General features: G+C 38.7%; 1 protein-coding gene across 10 annotated transcripts in view; it reads left to right on the forward strand.

Annotated features, from left to right (window-relative positions):
• The window catches only part of CTBP1 (C-terminal binding protein 1), a 232,545-nt gene that overhangs the window by 71,666 nt on the left and 138,592 nt on the right, over positions 1 to 22,287 (forward strand). For all 10 annotated transcript variants that reach the window (XM_053704241.1, XM_053704242.1, XM_053704251.1 and 7 more), the window contains one exon: positions 17,919 to 18,073. In XM_053704241.1, the coding sequence (XP_053560216.1) occupies positions 17,919 to 18,073 (155 nt within the window). The remainder of the gene's footprint in view (positions 1 to 17,918; positions 18,074 to 22,287) is intronic.

Genomic DNA, 22,287 nt, shown 5'->3' on the forward strand with positions numbered 1-22,287 from the left:
GATTGCTATTTTAGTGAACATTGTCCATAAGTGATTTTTTTTTTTTTTTGCTTGCGTTCATTATAAAACAAAACATCGTCTCTTTCCCCCTTACATTCATAGATTTTTTGAACATAACATTTGCTTGTGGTTTAAAAAATATTAGGGCACAATTATTCTTTTGTATAGTGGGTTACTTTTTTATTGTGATTAAATGTAATATGATCAACTCAGCCAAGCCTTTGCCTGTTGTGTTTGGATAAAAGTCTGTTGTTACTGGCTTAATCTCACAGCCAGATTTTTTTTTTTTTTTTTCATTTTTCCTGTTTTCCCTGACTTTTCAGTGAACTTGGCTCGGAATTCAGTTATTCAAAAGAAGATTGTTTATTTAACCCTTTTTGCTATGGAGGGTTGCTAAATTAGTGTATTTTAATTTATTTGCAACATTTTTAATTGCAGTTTCTAAAGGCACTGATTTTTCTTGTAAATTCTTTATGAATGTGTATAATAAGGCCTTAGACCACACACAAATTATAATAAACTGTATTACAAAAAAATCAATTTTATGCTTGTTCTGTTTTAAATGTGGAATGTGGGTTCCAACCAGTATTTGCTCTTTTTAAAATAGTATTTTCATAGGTTGACAAACATATTGTAAAATAACTTGTCCTTTTTTATCCCATTTTAGATATGTACTGTTCATTCAAATTGTCCAAAACCAGATTTATAGCCAGCTCAATATGAGTCTTCAAATGGCTCCTAATGTAATCAACCATCTATTCTAAAAAGCAATTCTGTACCTCCCAGCTGCCTCTTTTCTCTGCATGTTTCGGCAAAAAAGCAATAAATACTAATAATTTATAGAGCAAACCCTCCAACGTTTGCAATACACTTTATTTTGTGCTCTTCTTGCGTTCCTGTAATTTAACTCTTAAAAGATTTGGAATTTTCCAATTCTGAGGAGTGGATGTGCACAACAATGCAGGCTTCACAGATGCAAAAGCAATGGAACTAATAAAATGACAATAGCTTTATCTATTTTAGTAATAAGCCCAGATTGGCTCGCCAACTAAAGCAGCTTGGTGGGTAGCATTTGCTTAGACTGTTTTTCGATAGCCAGACATGGTATTAATTGCTTCGCTACTAAGAATTTCAGAGAAAAACTTGCCCAAAGTACCGGTGAATTTTTAGCATTTTTTCTATCACTCTGATTAAACAGAAATGGAGCTTTTGAATTACCTATGAAAACTATATATATTTCTAATGTAGGCAACCCAGGGTATTGATCTAGGCCCATTTTGGTATATTTGTAGCCACTATTTGACTGCCAGATACGATCATATAAAAAAAAATTCACTTATTTGCAAACTTTGGGTTTCTCACTGAAATTAATTACACACAACTACTACAGTCATATGACAAATAATTGTAAAGGCTTCTCTGGGATCCCCTTTATTCAGAAATAGCAGACATTCATGGTTTTGCCATTGCTTTTTGGCAATTAGAATGCCACTAATTTCAGCTGCGTACCTTACATTAAATTCCTGGCAGTGAAGGGGTTAATCAATTAGCTTGTAAGGTTAATTTTTTTTTTGCAGAGTAGAATTTACCCTCACACCTGATACCTCCCACTCCCTGATCCCTCCCAAACAGTTTTCTTTCCTCCCTCACGACCCACTGGTCGCCACCATCTTCGGTACTGGCAGAAGGTCTGTCATTATGCAGTTTAGTTTTTTTTTTTTTATTAATTAATTTAATTTATTTTATTATTATTGTCCTCACAGTTTAGTGATCACTTCTCTCATCTCTCTGCCCCCCCCCCCAAGCTCTTAACCCTCCCCCTCTTACTACTGGTGGTAGTATAATATAATTTTTTTCTGTAGGGTAGTGGTGCCACTTCCTTCCCCTCCCCGCAATTATTAGTAAATTCTCCTTTTCTGTAGCATAGCTAGTTCCCATCCCTCCCTATCCCTTCAAAACATTTTATGTAGTGTAGGGCCCCTCCCACTCCCTTTACACTTTGCAGCCGAGACTGCTGGAGTTTCCTGCTGCTCAGATATATATATACGTTATGCTGTACGATGGGCATATATATTTTTATATATTATCTTTTTGGGTTAAGGGGTTAATGCGTTTACATTTTTTTTCACACTCTCCAAATATGCAAATTAATTTCAAGGCAGCAGAAAAATATTGCAATTACAAGGTGTTTACTGTCTCTCTTAATTCTCCTCCAAGCAAATAAAATAACCTTGAATGATACAATATCAATGAATGAATTAAAAAATTGTACCGTGAATGAATTTGAGAGAAATTATATATGTAAATTGACATAAAAGGATATAAGGATAGTATAAGGATAGTATCGAGACTATTCACTGGCTACCTCTAGTCTTGTGATGTGTTAGCTCATGTGTATCAACTCTTCATGAGATACCTGCAGTGAAACCTAGGTTCCAAAATGGCGGCAACCATAATTGAAAGGAGTTGCATGAATTGTATTGATTAATATCCATTTAACGTAAAATGCAGGAGGTGCGTATAAAAAGTGAAAAATACCTTGAAGCGCTGTCTGTGAGTTAGTACATAGTTATGGTGCCATTTTTATTTAGCTAACGCTTGTACTATACAGGGTTGATAATTCAGACATGAAATATCAGTTTTCCAGTAAATTAGAGAAGCAGCCAGCCCTAGATGTTTGGTATTGAAATTGTTGTGTCTACTTAGTGTTGTGTAACAATATCTTTAGGCGCAGCGAGTAAAGGGCTTAGATAGTATTATAGACCTTTTATGTAGGCCAATCCAAGGGGGTTATTAACGCAAGATAATGGCAGATTCTCTTGTTCAGGCAAGTATAACCTGGGCTCGACTGTCCTTTTGTTTGCCGTGCCAACTCGTATCCTGCAGTAAAATTCTACCTGTAAACTAATAAAGTGCATGCGTAGCTCTGACTCTGTTCCTTTTATGCCTAAAAGTAAAAAAACACTATAATACAAAGGCTGACAAACTGAATTCTATTTTAGGAACTGTTTTTGGTTGTGTCAGAAACTCTTTTTTTTTTTTTAAGCAATAAAGTGTTCTTTATTAATTCCAAAATTAGATATTTGCTATCATTTTTAAGATAATTTTTTCTCTCTCAATGATGTGTTGTAAAAATCAGAATACATAAATATAAAAATATACAGTTGATCGAGAAATGTGTGTCCATTACAGTGACTTGTAATTGTTTATGTTGAACATTTCACAAACGCAAAACACCTAAGTGAAATGCCTTTTTTAAAATAGACAATAAACTTAGCCGGTTTGATGTAAAATAATATTTAATTGATGAAAATAAAACCAGTGATTGTTTAGAGCAGTGCACTGACTCATATAGGCCACAATCAAGCAATATAAGATGCACACGATTTTGTTTGCAAAGTGACGGTTTTTTAAATTACATTTATTTTATGTTTATTTTATATACAGATCTTATACAATTCAGGGGCATAATTGTCAGTGTTCTCCACAGAAAATGTTGCCAGTTGGGGGATATTTTGAAGTAGTCAGGTGGCATTTTGAAGTAGCAGGGTGGGGGCAGTGTAGTTTTTTCTAATATTATATCATTTTGAGCTATCCAAAGAACAAATTAATTGCATAATTTTAACATAAATGTAACAATAAATGTATTTAATGACATTTTCTGCAATAAAAACTAAACATTTTTAATACTGGCTAATTTTAACTTAATATTAGCTAAAATGTTAGCCGGTTGGTCAGTAAAATCAGGCTGGTGGTGCACCCAATAAAAAGATCCTGGTGAGAACACTGATTGTTAAAATAGAAAAGACATTTCAATTTTGAATAGAAATATATATTTTTGCAATGTATTTTTATTAGCAAAATGTGTTCTAGTGAAAGTTATAAAAGCAGTGTAGGTTATCCACCCCCTAACATTCAAACACACTGGCTGCTGAGAGATTATGCTTTTCAAATGAAGTCACCGCTGACACAACACACACTACCTCTGAGCAGGCGCAGTGTTTGAATAAGGGTACACAGGGAGGGTGTGCTCATTATATGAAGCGGAAAGTATTTTACACGAAAAAACAAAACATGGGACAATATCAGGTGAACGGATTATCGGTTCAGGAGTAATTTGTGGAAAGACTTCTTCAGAGAAAGGGTTAAATTTCCATCAGAGTTACTAAAGATAAACACTGTTGGGGGCTTCAAGAATGCATGGGATATGCATAAGGCTATCATACAAACGTATTAAAGGGACAGTAAAGGCAATATTAAAGGGACACTGTACCCAAAAATTTTCTTTTGTGATTCAGATTGAGCATGACATTTTAAGCAACTTTCTAATTTACTCCTATTATCAGATTTTCTTCATTCTCTTGGTATCTTTATTTGAAATGCAAGAATGTAAGTTTAGATGCTGGCCCATTTTTGGTGAACAACCTGGGTTGTCCTTGCTGATTGGTGGATAAATTCATCCACCAATAAAAAAGTGCTGTCCAGAGTACTGAACCCAAAAAAAGCTTAGATGCCTTCTTTTTCAAATAATGATAGCAAGAGAACGAAGAAAAATTGATAATAGGAGTAAATTAGAAAGTTGCTTAAAATTGCATGCTCTTTCTGAAAAAGAAAAGAAAAAATTTGGGTTCAGTGTCCCTTTAAGCTTTCATGATTCAGATACAGCATGCTGTTTACTTATAATATCAAATTTGCTTTTTTCTTCTTATTTGCTGAACAGCAGGCTCATAGCAATGCCATTTGTTTCATGTCCCTTTAAACTTACAATTTATAGGAAATATTGGCAAAAAATATATAAATATATTCAGCCTATGGTTCCTAAGGGCTGTTTGTTTCTTTGTGGGTAGTCTGTGAAAAAACACAAATAACTTTTAAATTTAACACACCCACATCTATTAGGCAAATAATAAACATAGATAGAATACCCCTTTCCTTATAAGGACATTAAAGCCTAGAGTTAGGTTTAAAGAGACATTAAAGTTATTTTTTATTTATCAGAAATGATTAACAACATTACGAGATCTAAATGCAGGAATTGTGGTTTAAAACCATTTGAAAATAAAATGTTGTTAGTAAAATATGATTTGTCTTGCAGGCCTGGGACACATCTCTTGATGTTATCTATATTCATTTTCTGTAGCCAATAAGGGACAGATACAAATGGCACATACCAACCAATGACTGTACAGCATGTAGGAATGTCTGAGTTCTGCATTCCATAGAATGCACTCCAGCCTTATCTGAGAAGATTGGAAACACTACAATATTCAGTTAAATTACAGGAAAATCAGGCAATATAATTGGGGGAAAAAACACATCATTATTATTCTTGGGGGAACTAAATTGTGCGTTTAATGTCCTATATCCCCTTAAAGGGATATGAAACCCACATTTTCTTTCTTTCATGATTCAGATAGAGCATGCAATTTTAAGCAGCTTTCTAATTTACTCCTATTTTCTTCATTCTGTTGGTATCTTTATTTGGCAGCCGGCCCATTTTTGGTTCTGCACCTGGGTAGTTACCAATCAGCAAGGGCTACCCTGGGTCTGAACCAAAAATGGTCCGGCTCCTAAGCTTACATTCCTGCTTTTCCAAATAAAGATACCAAGCGAACAAATTAAAATTGATAATAGGAGTAAATTAAAAAGTTGCTTAAAATTACATGCTCTATCTGATTAATGAAAGAAAAAATGTGGGTTTTATATCCCTTTTAACATCACAGAAATACCTTGCATGTCACGTGTCCTGATGGATATTGAGCCCTGTAATAGCTATTTCTAAATGCCTCAAGGAATAAGTCATGCAGTAATAGCACAGTCCTGCCCTTGTCAACGAGATGCACACTGTTTAACCCCTTAGAGTAAAAATGACAGCCGACCTACAGGGTGCATTGACTGTTAGGGAGTTCAGATGTCAAAGCGCTTTATTATATTGTGAGGCAGAAATGTTGCACGTTGTGATCAGGTTACACTCTGGGCAAACCGTGCAACATTTTAATGGCATCTTTAGTTGCACCATTTAAAGTGTGACATTCTGAATCAGAATTACACATGCAAAATGTATATCAAGTTTCACTAAATAGTGTAAGGACCAGATTGTTTGTATCACATGTGAATTATACAACTATCAAACTGCATATGTAAGAATTCTGTCTTATGTCAACATTTTTTTAGGATAGTTATAGCAGAATTTTATATATATATATATATATATATATATATATATATATATATATATATATATATATATATATATATATATATATATATATCCTAATTGACTGATCGCAGTTCTAAAGCATTTAGTGTCTGGATGTTTTTCTTCTATTTTATTCAAACTTAAAATGTTAAAAACAATTTTAACAAAAATGTTTGTTGTGGCTTGAAACTTTGTTTCTGTCCTTTGTTAAAATATTCCTTATGACAGGGTAGATACCATCTGGAACATTAATTAACTTGACTTGCAGCCAAATGAGTGCAGCTTATCCTCGCAGGACACTAGCGAGTGAGTAGTGTATTAGTCACCTGGTGGTCTTTGAGGGAATTGTGAACACACTTTCCAACAATTGTTTCATATTCTTTGTAATGCTTAGTTAATTCCCTTTGCTCTTCAGTAGAGTTTTATATTCCAGTAACGTTTTCATTTCTATTGTCTTAGTAAAAAAGGATAAGTACATTTTTTTAATGTATGGAATTTTTAGAAGTGTATACAGAGCTCATGCTTCCTGTCTTAAAGGGACAGGAAACCCCAACATTTTATTTCATGATTTGGATAGAACATACAATTTTAAACAACTTTCCAATTTACTTCCATTATCAAATTTGTTTCATTCTCTTGATATCCTTTGCTGAAGGAACAGCATTGCACTACTGGCAGCCAGCTGAACACATCTAGGTAGCCAATCACAAGAGACAAATGTGTGCAGTCACCAAACAGCAGCTAGCTCCCACTAGTGTAGGATATGTGCGTATTATTTTTCAACAAGGGATACCAAGAGAACAAAGCACATTTGAAAATAGAAGTGGATTTAAAAGTGTCTTAAAATAACATGTTCTATCGGAATCATGCAAGTTTAATTTTGACTTTCCAATCCCTTTAATGGGATATTAAACACAGACTGAGCAAAACATTTTAGTTCCCGTGATATTCGGTGTTGAAGAGATACTTAGGTAGGCATCTGGACTACTACCCGACAGGAAATAGTGCTGCCATATAATGCTCTTGCAAATGGTTAACATTCTAGCATAACTTCTGCCATATAGTGCTCTGAAAATAGACCGGCTCAAAAGATACCAAGAGAACAAAGACAATCAGGCATTTTTTTCACCTCTTTTGGAAACCATAAATCAACCACCCTTTCAGTAAGGAAGTGCTTACTAAAATGACTCCAAATAGTGGTACCCTCTAAGCTTTTTTTTTTTTAGCAATGTTTATTACTCAAATTATTATTCAATAAATGTATGTTAAATTATGCTTAGGATAGAAAATGTAATCATATTAGACTTACATGTAAGCTACTAGCCCAGAGGGAAAGGTTACTAGTCCACTCAATGTTAAATATAGGGAAAAGTCAACATTTTGCTGCAAATTTTCCATCCATGGCTAGTAGGGGGGAATAAAAAAAATAGACATATTTTATGATACCTAAAGCTAGTTGAAATACACTAAAAAATAATTAACATTTTATGTCCTAACTCATGGTACGTGTAACTTAGCCACAATTGTATTTCCTTTGATTGGTTTCTGGTTTAATATACAATTTATTTCTCAGCTGCTGTTTTTCAGTTTAAACACATAAATATATTCTGACGATGTGTCCATTTAGAGGACAAAGCTAGGTGGAGTTGCTTATGGTGAATGTGACGGACGCTGCAAAACCACAACTGAACATTTAGCTTTAAAGAGGCAATAAACTTACAAACTAATGTTATATAATTCTGCACATTGTTCAGAATCATATAACATTAGCTTACTGGCAGATTTATACAGTAAAGTATTGCAGATAAATTTCCTGTACATTGACTTTAATGGCGCGACCGTGTGACTAGGCAGTGTTGCCGCAATGCGCTATGGAAAAACCAAACCCACTCAGTAGAGCACGGAGCTGCGTTCTGGAAAAAGGAGCTTTTACATAAAATTTCTCTGCAACACTTTACTGTATAAATCTGCCAGTAAGCTAATTTTATATAATTCTGCACTATGTGCAGAATTATATAACATTAGTTTATAAGTTTACTGCCCCTTTAAGTAAAACAGAGCACTCTGCTTTTAGCTTTACTGTGATATAGGGGCCTTTGAATGCACAACTTTATATACTCAAAAATTGTAAAAGGGACCAGAAACCCAAAATATTTATTTCATGATTTAGATAAAACATGCAATTATAAGCAACTTTCTAATTTACTCCTTTTATACATTTTTCTTTGTTCTCTTGCTATCTTTATTTGAAAAAGCAAGAATCTAAGCTTAGAATTCAGCCCATTTTTTATTCAGCACCTGGCTAGTGCTTGCTGATTGGTGGCTAGATGTAGCCACCAATCAGCAAGTGCTATCCAGGGGCTGAACCAAAAATGGGCTGGCTCCTAAACTTAGATTACTGCTTTTCAAATAAAGATAGCAAGAGAACGAAGAAATATTGATAATAGGTGTAAATTAAAAAGTTGTTTAAAATTGCATGCTCTATCTGAATCCATAAAAAAATTGGGTTTACTATCCCTTTAAAGCATATATGCGCAGCCACCAATCAGCAGCTTCTGAGCCTACCTAGGTATACTTTTCAACAAAGGATACAAAGAGAACACAATTTAGTTTATAGAGCATGTACTTTTAAATAACCTTCCAATTTATTTCTATCTTAATCATGAAAGAAGAAAACTTGAGTTTCATATCCCTTTTAATTAAAAATATTTTCTCATTCTTTTTTTATTTTAAACTAGCAAGAAATACTTGTTTGTTTTGACAGTTTTTTTTCTATTAAATGCTATCATTGTTTCCCTCTCCTTAACCTCTTAATGGTGATGGGTATTCTGCTGATCACATGGTCTTTGACTTGCTGTATCTGTTACAGCTTCTCTGATTGGTTCTCGGAGCTGTAGGGCCAGTTCATAACAAAGGAGGGAGCCCACTAGCTGTCTGCAAAGCGCTATGATCTGGGTCTACTAAACGCGTGTTATGAAGCACAGAGTTATTTAATGTGTCAACACATTCCTTAGATCCCATGACCATGAGATGTATATGAGTATATTTGTATGAGAGCAAAGTGGTAACATTTTTTACACCTCTGCCCTGTAAGCTACAACAGAAGCCTCTAAAGGCCACATGAATTTTAAAAGCCTGTGGTTTTTATATTAATATTGTATGACTGCGTATATCTGATTTGGAGCTCAAGTCTTTAGATGAAATGTTTTTTTATTACTCACATTACACCAACAATAATATTAGAAACAATACATGCATTTAGTTACAGAGATACATCATACAAGAAACTCTATACTTCAAAATATATATAAAGTTATCAGGTTGAAGAATGACCCATTGTAAAAGAGTTCTGTTATTGTTGAGTCTCTTGAGAGTCCAAGTTTAAGATTTCCTAGGTATCTTTACGAGGATTACCTTACCATGATCTCCATGGTCCTCTGCTACTCTGCTAATGCATGTTTTACAATTATCTACGTTGCTGTTGGGTGAGTAATTGGTTTTCAACGTATGCCCCCTTAAAAACATCTTATCAACTTTAGTAGTCTCAGAAGGGAGCGTCTTTATGTAGGGGGTAACAATGTTATACAGCTTCAATCTCAGCAACTGTTACAACAGAACAAAAAACGTAACCTAAACTAAAAACTTAATACAACAAAAAATACTAAAGAAAAATAAAAAGAGGGATGCACAAATCAGAGAAATAATTTAGTACTTCATCACTGTACAATTTTTCCCAATCCTATCTAACGATTTCTTGCTCATCTAGTTCATCTTTTTTATATCCTATTAATGAGTGTCAGTCAACAATTCTCTCCTCACCTCCTCTTGATAGGACATGTTTATCTCACCTCGAACTTCTAACTTCCTCATTGACTCTTAAGTCTAGCGTTAGGACTACTCTCCATTATCCAATAATACCAGACCTTTTGAAATTGAGTATCTGTATCCTGTATAGATGCAGCTGACTCGTACATCAGGTACACCAACTGAATTCTAGCTAACACTTCTGACCACAATGGTATTTCCATCTTCCAGTATTTAGCTATAGCTATTCTCGTCGTGGTACATAAAATTCTAATAAAGGTGTTAAGATATTTATTCAGCCTTGGTATTTTTTCGTGCAGCAGTGCCTGAGCAGGGGTGAGAGAAATCCGCTCATCCAACACTTTACTCAGTAGCAAGGATAGTTCCTTCCATATGCTCTTAACCTTTGGACAGTCCACCCACATGTGGATATATGATCCTCGTGTCCTACAACTTCTATTACAAAAGTTGGAGCTCCCCTTTCCCATCCGAGCTGTCTTTATTTGTGTTAGATACCATCTAAAAGAGGTTTTAAGCACATTTTCTCTTAGATAAGCACTAATAAGACCTTTACTAGCCTGGTGTAAGGTTTCATTCCAATTATTTAGGTCCAATTCCCTATCTAGATCTGCTTCCCAGTTTAACATTAATGTAGTTTTAGTACAGATCCTCGCTTCTTGAATAGAAATGTAGAGTCTAGAAATTGCCTTTTTGGGCCTAGTAAGTGAGGTGCATAGTTGTTCTAACGTTGTTTGTCGACTACATGTCATGTGCTTTGATAGGTATGTCTTTATGGCTGAAGTTATCTGAAGGTAAACGGAACCACTGAAGTGGGAGGGGATCCAGTTTCTGTTGAAGTTGAGTGAAAGTCAGTGTCCTACCCTGAAATTGCATGTCCGCCACCCTGTATAACACTTTGTTCTCCCATTTCTTAATGTGATGCTTAAATTCCTTGTTTATAATGTTTTTTAAGGGTATTATCATTGAGTGCGTGGGGAGTATTTTCCCTGACTGGTTAAGTAATGTCCACTGCTGTTTGGTACATTGCGTAATTCTATTCTGATATAGACTATGATCATTGTGTAGCTTATTTCGACATAAAATATCATCTGGGGTCTCCAGTCCCGCTATCCTTGCCTCCAGAGCAGGCCAGAGAACATCGCTCTGTTTTCTACCTAGTATCGAGTCTTGGGCCAATCTCGCTGCTTTGTAGTAATCTAGCAGATTTGGGGCCCCTACTACCCCTAATTGTCTATGCCTATTTAGAATTTGACGTGGAATTCTTGGGTGTTTATTATCTCTTAAGAAGCTGTGGATATCTTTCTGTAGATTTGCTATATCTGAAACCACGACCTTAATTGGGAGCACTCTATACAAATATAAAATTCTGGGCAAAATTGTCATCTTAACAGCAGACAATCTGCCGTACCACGAAAAACCTAGTTTCTTCCATTTCCCTAAATCCGATGTAATGGTTTTAAGCATAGGGGTATAGTTTGCCGCATATAGTTTTGTAGAGTGTGTCGTAAGCTTTATGCCTAAATAATTTAGTCCTTCCGGCACCCATCTGAAATCAAAATTTGCCTCAATTAATTTTATGGTATGTTTTGGTAGCGACAAGGGAAGTGCCTCACATTTTTCTTGATTTTATAACCAGATATCTGAGAGAATAAATGTATTGCATGATATACATGAGGTAGCGACAACAATGTTCTGGAGATAGTGAGCAGGACATCGTCCGCAAATAGAGTGATTTTGTGATGAAAGTCACCCACCTCCACACCAGTTATGTCTGGGCAGTTACGGATATAGGCAGCCATTGGTTCAATGCATATAGCAAATAACAAAGGTGAGAGTGGGCAGCCCTGCCGTGTGCCGTTTAGGATAGATATGTTCTCTGATTGGTGTCCTATTGCTCTGACATGCGCTGTGAGTGTCGAGTATAACCCCTTGATAGCCTGTAAAAATCTATCTTTAAAACCTAGTGCTGTCAACAATGCCATCATATATCCCCAGTCAACCCTATCGATTGCCTTCTCAGCGTCCAATGAGAGGACCAGAGAAGGCACTCTGCGGTCCCGTAAAAAATCTATTATCAATACCATTCTGCGAATATTGTCCGGGGCTTCCCTCTCCTTAATAAATCCCACCTGGTCAGAGTGTATAATATTGGGTAAGACATGTTTCAATCTATTGGCTAAAATTTTTGTAACAATCTTGAGGTCTTGATTAATAAGGGAGATTGGCCTATAACTAGAACAGAGAGTAGGGTTTTTTCCCTGCTTTGGGATTACCACTATTTTAGCCCGAAGTAATTCCAGGTGTATCTCCCCTCCCTCCATAATGTGGTTTGCAAACACTAGTAAGTGGGGTATCAAGACATCTCTAAATGCCTTATAGTACTCCCCTGAGAACCCGTCAGGTCCTGGGGCTTTACCAGGCTTGAGGTCCTTGATAGCATTTATCACCTCTGCCCGTGTAATTTTGGCACTCAGATTTGCGCTATCCTCGTCAGTGATTGGTTTTAGTTTTGCCTTTAGTAAAAAAGATCTAAACACCTCCTGGGTTTCTAAGGTTTGTTGCACCTTTGTGCCATCATTATAAGTTACTGTAAAACTAGGCAAATGCATTAACAATCTCTTGGGGGTGGGAGGTTAATTGACCCGAGGAAGTCTGAATACTCGGTATGGAAAGAGTTTGGTAGTTATCCCTAATCTTTTTAGCGAGGTATCTATCAGGCTTATTAGCAAAAATAAAATAATTTGTTTTCAATTTCTGTGAGGCCCTTAAAGATTGTTCATTTAAAACATATTGCAGTTTTTGTTTCTTGTTGGTAAGTTTGGTTAAGGCTGCTTTTGAATTAGTTAGTTTATGTGTTTGTTCTAGGGAGGCAATTTCAATATTTAATTGTCTAATCAGGTTTTCTTTTTGTTTCTTATATAATGTTTTCTCCTTAATTAGTATCCCCCTAATCACTGCCTTTTATGCCGCCCAAGGTATAATAGGATTCTCCGTAGAGTCTATATTAATCTTCCAGTATTCTATTAAGTTATGTAGCACTTTGTCTTTTATAAGCGGGCTTTTAATACAGGTCGGGTCGTACGTCCACGTTTTTATCCTTTTCGGATCTGCTAATTCACCAAAACCGAGTAGTGTTATTGAATGGTCTGACCATACACAGGGGTGGATATCTATGGAATGTAATGCCGGTTGTATAATCTGGCTTGTAAAGATATAGTCTATCTTTGAGTAGCTGCTATGGGCCGCTGAGTAAAAGGTGGTACCCTCACTCCCTCCATTCAACAACCTCCAGCTGTCATGTAATGTGTGTTGGTCTAGTAGCCCCAAAATATTCTTTGCCATTATTCTTTGTCTCTGTTTTTTCTTTGGCTGTAATGTAAGAGTCTGTTTGGTCAGTGTCTGTAAGTCAATATTAAAGTCTCCTGCCAGTATTATTCTCATTCTAGACCAGCCAGTCAGCAAATTAGAAATTGTGCCAAAGAATTTATCCTGTTGCTCATTAGGGGCGTATACATTACACAAAAGCACCTCCCCCCCAACTTCCCATGAACCAGTAGGTATCTACCCTCCTTATCCGATATAGTTTCTTTATGTGTAAATGGTATCGAGGAGTGAATCAAGATAGAGACTCCTCTCTTTTTTGCATCTAACGCGGAGTGGAATTGCATTGGGTAATCTCTCGCCCAATACTTGGGGATAGTGTCTTTCAGAAAGTGAGTTTCCTGAAGATAAATAATAGTAGCCCTCAGCCGTCTATAGTTTGACATCGCTGTCCGCCTCTTTATATCAGTGTTTAAGCCTCTCGCAATATGCGAGAGCAGAACTATTTTAGGTAGCGACATTGCAGTGGATTATCTTATGTTGTATTCTTACCCTACCTTCAGAATCCGGGATCTCAGATGAATGGGCTATGTCATAACAGGGTTCTCTCATACGTGTAGCCGTGAGGTTCTCCCACCCCTGCTCAAAGAACTTTCGTGACAATCTAGGATTCCAGCTTCTCTGTAAAATAACTTTTGTAGGTGAGGATTTAATCCTTGTACAGTGTTTCGTGCATCTATGTAGTAAAAATATGAAACATAACAAAAACAACAATAATTGGCAATAACTTACATTTTGGTTATACATGTAACAAAACAAATGCAAGATAGATCTCAAGCGCAATCCTAACATGAATTGCCAACATAACTTGACTCCTAAAGAGTGAACAAAAACTCACAGCGGGTCTCTGGATCATGTCCCCGGTTAACCCCTCAGGCTTCTGTAAAGCAGACAGGGTTACAGAAATAACAAAATTTGTACTAGAGAAGACTAGCACTCTCTTTTGTTGCACTTTTTTGCAGTCTGATGGTTTTAAGTTTTAGCCTTCTTCTTGGTTACTTTCTGCCAATTAGATCTGTGGGGTTTTGCACGGGGTTGAGGAAGCCCAGATGGGTGTGGTGGGGACTCTTCAGACAAAACCTCAGGTGGTTCTAAGTCCAAAAATTTACAAATGTCTGGAATTTCCTCCTATGTCTTGATTGTAAATGTTCTGCCATTTCGCACCACTTGTAGTGCAAAGGGAAAACCCCATCTGTAAGGTATGCAATTTTTCCTAAGCAAGAGAGTTAAGGGTCGCAGTGCATAGCGTCTCTGTAATGTTTTAACGCAGAGGTCTTGGAAAAATTGAACTATATTGCCCTGGAACTTGAACGTGGGATTTTGTCTTGCGGCTGATAGTATTTTTTCTCTGTCAGGGAACCTCAGTAGTTTAATAATGACATCTCTTGGAGGCTGGTCTGGCTTAGGTTTGGCTCTAATGCGCTCTCTCTATGGGATATTCAGATTCCGTAGTTTCTCCCAAGATGGCATGAAAAAGCTGTTGTAAGTAGCTATGTAGATCCTCAGCTCCTATTGTATTCCTTTAAGTCTAATATTAGACTGCCTGCTCCTATTCTCCATATCTCTATCTTCTCCTCCAGTTCCATTATGGTTTGAGTCTGAGAGGCTAGGGTCTGTGAAACCACTGAAACTTCTTCACCCATTTCCTCAGTAGCTGTTTCCAATAAGTCTACACAATTCCCCAGCTCCAGAATCTCGGTTTTGATGTCTGTAAGGCTATTGGTGACCATAGCTTGGAAGATGTCCATTTTTCCCCACAATTTTTCAAAATTGGAGGATATATCTTGCTTAGACACGAGAGCTTGCAAGTCTGCTTTGGTTGCAGGAGTGAGATCTACAGAACTTACCTCATTTTCGGATTCCATATCCTCCTTTGTATCTGCTAAAAAATGTTCTTGCAATTTAGGCACTCTCGAAGTTTTAAAGAATGTGTCTACCGACAAAGGCTTTCCCCCTTTGTCTCCCTTGGTCCCCTTTCTGGCTGCCATAGCGCGTGCTGTAATAATTAATTAGCACTATTAGTGTTCTGGATTGGCAGCTGCTAGCTTAGCAATATAGTTCCGATTACTTCTGTTTATTACTTTTAAGGATCAGTGTCCCTCAAGGCCTCTGCTTAGTGGCTAGATAAGGCTCCTCTTCTTTATTAATCCACTATCTATTTATATTCATGTGGTCTTTTCGCTCTTTCTCATTTATTTGCCCATTTGGGAGATTTGGCGGATATCTGTGATAGCACAATCATTGGTTGTGTAGAGTAAAGAAAGTCATTTGTGTTGGTGCTAACAGTTAAATAACTTGTGGGCTCTTCTCAATGCAATCATGTCAGGTTGCACAGGCAAACTTCTTCAATCAGTCACTCCATGCTCTATACCAGCATATAAAGATGGCCACAGAATATGTGTTGTATAATAGGCTAGCTGTGAAAAGGCAGTAAGCTCTTCTCTCCCCAGGGTATATGTCCACACTGGACGGAGACGGATAAGGAACATGGGATATGACCTGCTGACACACCGTTCCGCAGGAAATGGGGGGGAGAGAGAGCAAACCAGCAAACATCAAATGTCCCAGTGAATGTCTCTATAAATCTATCCTCACAACTTCGCTATACACACAGTCTTTATATGTGTCTTCTTTGGCAGCTAAGCACCCTCACACAGAAAGTCTCTCACTTTACACTGCAATTCAATGTGTGCTAATCATGGCCGTGCTGTGTTGCGCACTTACATTACCCACATGGCTCCTAGTAGCCAAGATGACGGGAATTGCTCCTCAACTGCTCCGGTAAGGTCACACTACCTTTTCTTTTCTGTTGTCGCCTCTCAGACCGGGTTGCAGCGACCAGAGTAGTCTCTCTTACCTCCCACTGGAGTTATATCTGTGGAGTGGCACGGTCTCTCTGTTAGGCCTCGGCTTCCGCCATTGACCCCAAGTCGCAAGTGTGGCACTTCCTTCTGTGGCTCTTCTACTAACTATTCGCCCGGACTGAAGCAGAGCAGCATAGATTACTGCTCCGGAGCGGAGCCCCGACCCTCCGGAGCGTCTCCCTGGAATGTTTGCTCTGATCCGGTAACAGCTTGCCCTCCGCCTCCAGCCAAGTCAACACCCTTGCAAATGCCAAGTTGTAAAGTCTTCAAAATAAAGCTATTTTGTTACTGCTTTATATCTCGTACTTTTCCTCTTGTTAAGGAACACTAAAAGGTGCTAAGATTAAACTATATTTATAACAAGCTTGGGAGCTCAGCAAAAACACAACTGCTCCCGATGGCTGCTTTCTCCGCCCCCCCGGAGCTCAAGTCTTTAAAGGGACATTGTACACTAGTTTTTTCGTTGCGTAAATGTTTTGTAGATGATCCATTTATATTGCCCTTCTGGGGTGTTTTTGTAAAAATGTATAGTTTTGCTTATTTTTAAACAACATTTTGCTGATTTTCAGACTCCTAACCAAGCCCCAAAGTTTTAGATGTATACTAATATATACAGACTTCGCGTTGCTTCTGTTTTTTATAATGGGTCTATTCAGGGGTCAAGTCCTACAAAAAAAAAGTATGGGAACTCACCAAGACTTCCACCCCCAAAACAATTAATATTGTTTTATACACACTCACTGTATTTATTTGAATATAATCTATACACATTGGTTAATGAAAGCAAATTAAATCCAATAAAGGGTTGAATTGTTGCCTTTGGGGCCGAGACTCCTCCTCTGTCTTCTATCACAGAGTTTCACCCACTTAAGGTGCAATAGTCCTTTTTCTGCTTAGGGGAGCTAAAAAAAAACAGAGCAAGCCACACAAAAATGTAAGCACCATGTTTTCCACGCAGTGCGGGGTGATAACACAACAGTAGCACTGACAGGCTTGCATTGTAGGAAGTGTTACTGCCTATTACTAGAGGATCTCACTATACCTCTAACCAGACAGTGCTCCAGCTCATCTCACCGGCAGCAGCAATGTTTACTGAAGCGTTTCTGTTCTCTGTCTAGGGGAAACTTAGTTCCACCTGCAAAAATAGTGCAGGAACTCCGTTCCCATACGTTCCCACTTGACTTGACCCTTGGGTCTATTCATATGCAAGGGAGGGGGGGGGTCTGCTCTTAGCCCTTTCAGTGGGTGTTCCAGACTAATCATATAAATAGTGCTAAACTTGGAGCTTCTAAGTAAGTTTTTAAAAGGTTTTATATATATATATATATATATATATATATATATATATATACACACAAAAACTTGTTTGTGAAGCTGGTCTGTTTCATGCTTTTACACTGAACAACTTGCAAACATTGCTTTAGTCTGTGGATGATATATTCTTAAACTGACCATTATTATATATGATTGGACACATTTTATTTTTAAATTAGAATATCTGTTCCCACAATTTATTTGGTTGGTAAATAACAGCTTCTATATTTTTATACTGAATTCATGTAACATTGTGTAATGTTTTTTCTTGCAGTTCCCACAAGTTAGTTATTTTTTCTGTTCGATTGGTCATTTTTTTCCCCCTGTCCTTGCAGGCATTCGACCTCCAATTATGAACGGGCCAATGCACCCGCGTCCTTTGGTTGCCCTGTTGGATGGCAGAGATTGCACAGTAGAGATGCCTATTCTGAAGGACGTAGCGACAGTGGCTTTCTGCGATGCACAGTCTACACAAGAAATTCATGAAAAGGTATTTGACAATATTATGGCTTGATAAAATAATGGATCTTACAACAACTTGGTACAGTTCTAAGCTTATAAGTAATGATAATAATGCTTATTTCCTAAATACAGGGAGAGTCCACAGCTGCATTCATTACTTGTGGGAATACAGAACCTGGCCACCAGTAGGAGGCAAAGACACCCCAGCCAAAGGCTTAAATACCTCCCCCACTTCCTCCATCCCCCAGTCATTCTTTGCCTTTTGTCATAGGAGGTTGGCAGAGAAGTGTCAAAAGTTTTCGGAGTAGTTCCTTATGGAGGGTAGTACTCTTCGAGATGGAACTGGAGTTTTAAGTAGTCTTGTCAGCCTCTCAGTGACAGCATTGACGAAAGTTAGTCTGGAGATGCAGGGAGAGTCTTTCTGCAAACCCATCCAGACTCATATTAACAGCTCCTTAAGCAATCAGCGTTGACGAGTTTCGCTGCCTGCTTTCTTTACTCAAGTCCATGTCAGAGGCGCTGCTACAATCTGTCAAACTTGAAGGACCGTGTCACTGTTCCATGGCATAGATTCCGTTAAGATTGTTTCATTACTTTATACACTTGTTAACAATAGAAGACAGGGTCACAGTGGGACTCCTTAATCTGTATGAAATCAAGGGTTAATATCTCCTCTCCTGAGGAGGATTTTTGAACAGTGGGACGTTTTAATTATGTATTGTTATGTGATTTGACTGCTTATGTGTAGGAACGTTTTGGCTACTTGGCTGATACAGAACATACAAGTTATTGCTTTGGAGAGCTGCACAGTTTCTTTTTATTAAGGCACGCTTTTTCCTTAGCGGGCTAGGTCCTGCATGAGCACCATGTGACTGGGAGTGGTCATGTTTTTTTCCCATCTTCTGATTCATAACCGGGTGTCTACGGAGAGGAGCATCTTCTCTATCTGTCTGGGATATAGAAGGTAGTGAGTGACCCAGCCATTGGGGGTATAAGGTGGCAGTTTTTTTTTTCTTTTCTATAAATTGATATGGACAAGCTATGGAGGATTCTGATATAGAGGGTTCCTCGGATGCAGATTTTGATACCTGTGTATATTGGGAGGAGGCCCGGGTAAACGAGCCCTCTCAATTATATTCTGTATGCCGCAATAAGGTGTTCTCAGCAACCAATGTTGAAATGTTAGAGACCACTGAGCCATCCGCCTCTGAGGATTCTTCGTCCAGTGAGGTGTGTTCCCTAGATTATGTTCCTACATGTGCAGTTGTCCAGGGTTCGGACCCTCCTTCGCATGTAAGGGGTTTGTTTACACCAGAGGTTATTACACATTTCAACATGGCTATCTCTACGGCCTTAGCTATGTTACCTGTCCCTGCTACTCATAAGCGAAGGGGTAATCCCAGCTCTCCTGCCCATGGACACTCGTGTAAAATAGTGGTTGTGTCTGATCAGTCCTCTGGGGATGCAGTTCCCTCTGAGGCTTCAGAGGAAGATCCTCCTGGGTCGGAGTCTGCTGACTTGGGTCCTCCGACTGCGGAGGGCTTAACATTTAGATTGGCATGCCTGCGTTTACTCCTGAGAGAGGTTTTGGCGATGTTAGAGGTGCCTAGTACTGATCCGTCAGTTGCATCTCAGTCTTCTAAATCTGATAACGATCTTAACTAGATGTGGGAAGAAGGGGATCCTTTTCCTTGTCGTCTTGTGTTTCCTTTATTGTTTGTTTATTTAGAATTCCAGTTCCGAGCTCTATGGGGGATTGTGTTACATTACAGGCCGGACCTGTTTTTTGTTTGCATTCTCCTATTCAGGGCGGTTGCATGTTTTTCTTTGCTTTCCTATTCCGTTTCAGATAGTTGTTTGTTTATTAGAGCTCTGAGTTGTTATAGAAACTCTTCTTAGAAGGATGTTTAGTCTCATGGGATTTTTGATACTATCGACTTTGATGTTCGAGATTGTTGGAGTTTTCCAATGGAAGCTTCTAGTTCTTTGGTCGGGGTGATGATGTTCCCTTAGTTCTAGAATTGAAGTTAAGCTTCGGAACTTATTTCCGTGTTATTCTCAGTTTTCTAGCACTGCTGGGACTTAATAATTATAATTATGTTTTTTATGACGGACGTGCCCATTTTGGGTAATAGTCAAGTCTGTTCTTTCCTTCTACTTCAGAGAAGGAGCTCTTCGGTATAGACGGACCTGCTCTGTCTGGACCAGGAGGACAGGCAGGACCTGTATCAGGTTCTTTTGGATGGGCGCGGTATGCTGGATCATAGGGGTCCGGGTTGTCCTGGAGGATGGAGTTGAGCCTTACCTCCGGCCTTCTGGACTAGGTGACTTTTGGTGTCTTGTCCCGGTACCCTTCACAGTGTCTTTCACTGTTGATGTGGTCCAATAGGGGAGGGATGGGTTTTTCCTGTCCTTTCTGGGTCCGATGTGTTTAGGCAGAGCTTATTTGATCTCTTTGGTCAGTGGGAATTCACGGTCCTTTCTATCGGGATTTAGGCTGAAGATATCTTTCTGGCTTAGAGCAGTCCAGTGTAGCCTGGTTATCTCTGTGGCTTACGACTCAAAGGTTGAGGGTTTGAATCCAGCTGCTGTTGCTGGATACCTATTTCTTACTTGTTTAAGCAGGTCCGGGTCCTAGTGACCGTTTTTTCTTCTGTAACCTCGTTGGATCCTAAGTTTTCTTTGGGATCTGAGGTTTAATGTGACAGTAGCCTGTTTCTAGGTGTTGTTGTGGCTCCCAAGTCTTGATTGTTCAGGTTTTTCCAGCGTCTACTAGTAGACTTTTTAGAATTGCTTCCTGCTGATTCCACCCTTAGAGGTAGACCTAGACCGGAGTTCTGGTGTTGGCACCAGGTTGACTCCTTTCGTACAGCTTGGTCTTTTCAGACAGGAAGGCTCTTGGCCTTTGATCTTGCGAAGTTAGAATACTTCATCGTTTTTTTCCTTCCAAATCACCTTCAGACCTACATTTGCACGGGGGGGGGGTTGTGATGGATTCAGCCCAGGTCATCAGTCTTCGACATAGCATTTGGGTTTTGTTTTCTGTCTGAGCAGTCTTTCCTTTGGACACCGGTTGGGGATTTGTCCTCCAGTGTTCGGTTCTTATCTCCCGGTGTTGTGGGATTTTTATCCTAGTACACCAGGGCAGTTTTGTATTGGTCTCTTCCTCGTCAGCAGGGTGAGAGTGGGGCCGAGAATTTTCCTTCCTATTATCTTCCAGTCGAGCATTTTACTCTAAGGTCTGATTTGCTATCTTCATACCATTCGGGACCTCTAAATGAGTAAATTATTTGTGTCTTTGTGTCTTAGTGAGTCCCTCCTGTGTATACAGGAGGGTCTCGATTTGATGGTGGGAGGCCCACCACGGCTCTTCATTCTCTGAGCGTGCTCTTTTGGAGCGGATGTTACTTAAGATCGTCTGTTTTTTGTTCTGTCTATCCAGAGGTTCTCGACTGTGGATCTGAGGAAAGCAGATCGAGTTCTCATCTGAGGTCCTCTGACCTTCTTGGCCTCCAAGATTGGGTTTCAGGTTTAGCAAGCTGTAGGCTTGGAGTTTTGAATCCTGCTGTGACAGGTTTCTTAAATTCTGAGGAGGTCTTTTGTAACCTTTTTTTTCGGTCATGTCATTCTTTTTCCGAGGATGGCCCTATTCTCTCTGTAGTGGGCATCTGATGAGACTATTGCTCTTTTTTATGCCCAGGTGTGAGTCTGCACAGTTAGAGGCTTCGCTATTTGAGAGTTCCCTTGTGGTGGGGACCTACAGGGTTAGGGTCTCTTACGCCTTCCGGGGCGATTTGCGAGGGTTCGCTGGGACCTAGTCGAGAGAAGGTTTTCCTTTCTGGAAGTTTGCAGCTGTAGTAGCCTGATGGTTAGCTTAGCTGCCTAGCAAGCAAAACGTTTGCAGTTTGAAACCTGCTGCAGCTACTTGCACCTTGAATGTGTGCTCGAAAGCTGGTTTTATCGGTCTTCCCTTCAGTTTGTTTCTGGTTCCTCATCTTCTATTCTAGGCGTGGAGGTCTCCCTTCTGGTGTCGGGAGGAACTAGCTTGTCTGGACTTTCTTCTGGTTTCTAGAGTATCTTCTTCCCTTCTACATTGAGCTGGTTCAGGGTTTGTCTAACTAGTTCTTGTTCGAGGGGCTGTCTGCCAAGATAATCTGGGTTGGCCTAGCTGCCTGGCAAGCGGAAAGTTGCAGATGGACCCAGTTATGGTTCCATTCTCTGGTATCTTTTCACAGGTAGTTT

The sequence above is a fragment of the Bombina bombina genome, chromosome 2 (assembly GCF_027579735.1).
Source record: "Bombina bombina isolate aBomBom1 chromosome 2, aBomBom1.pri, whole genome shotgun sequence".
Classification (NCBI taxonomy): domain Eukaryota; kingdom Metazoa; phylum Chordata; class Amphibia; order Anura; family Bombinatoridae; genus Bombina; species Bombina bombina.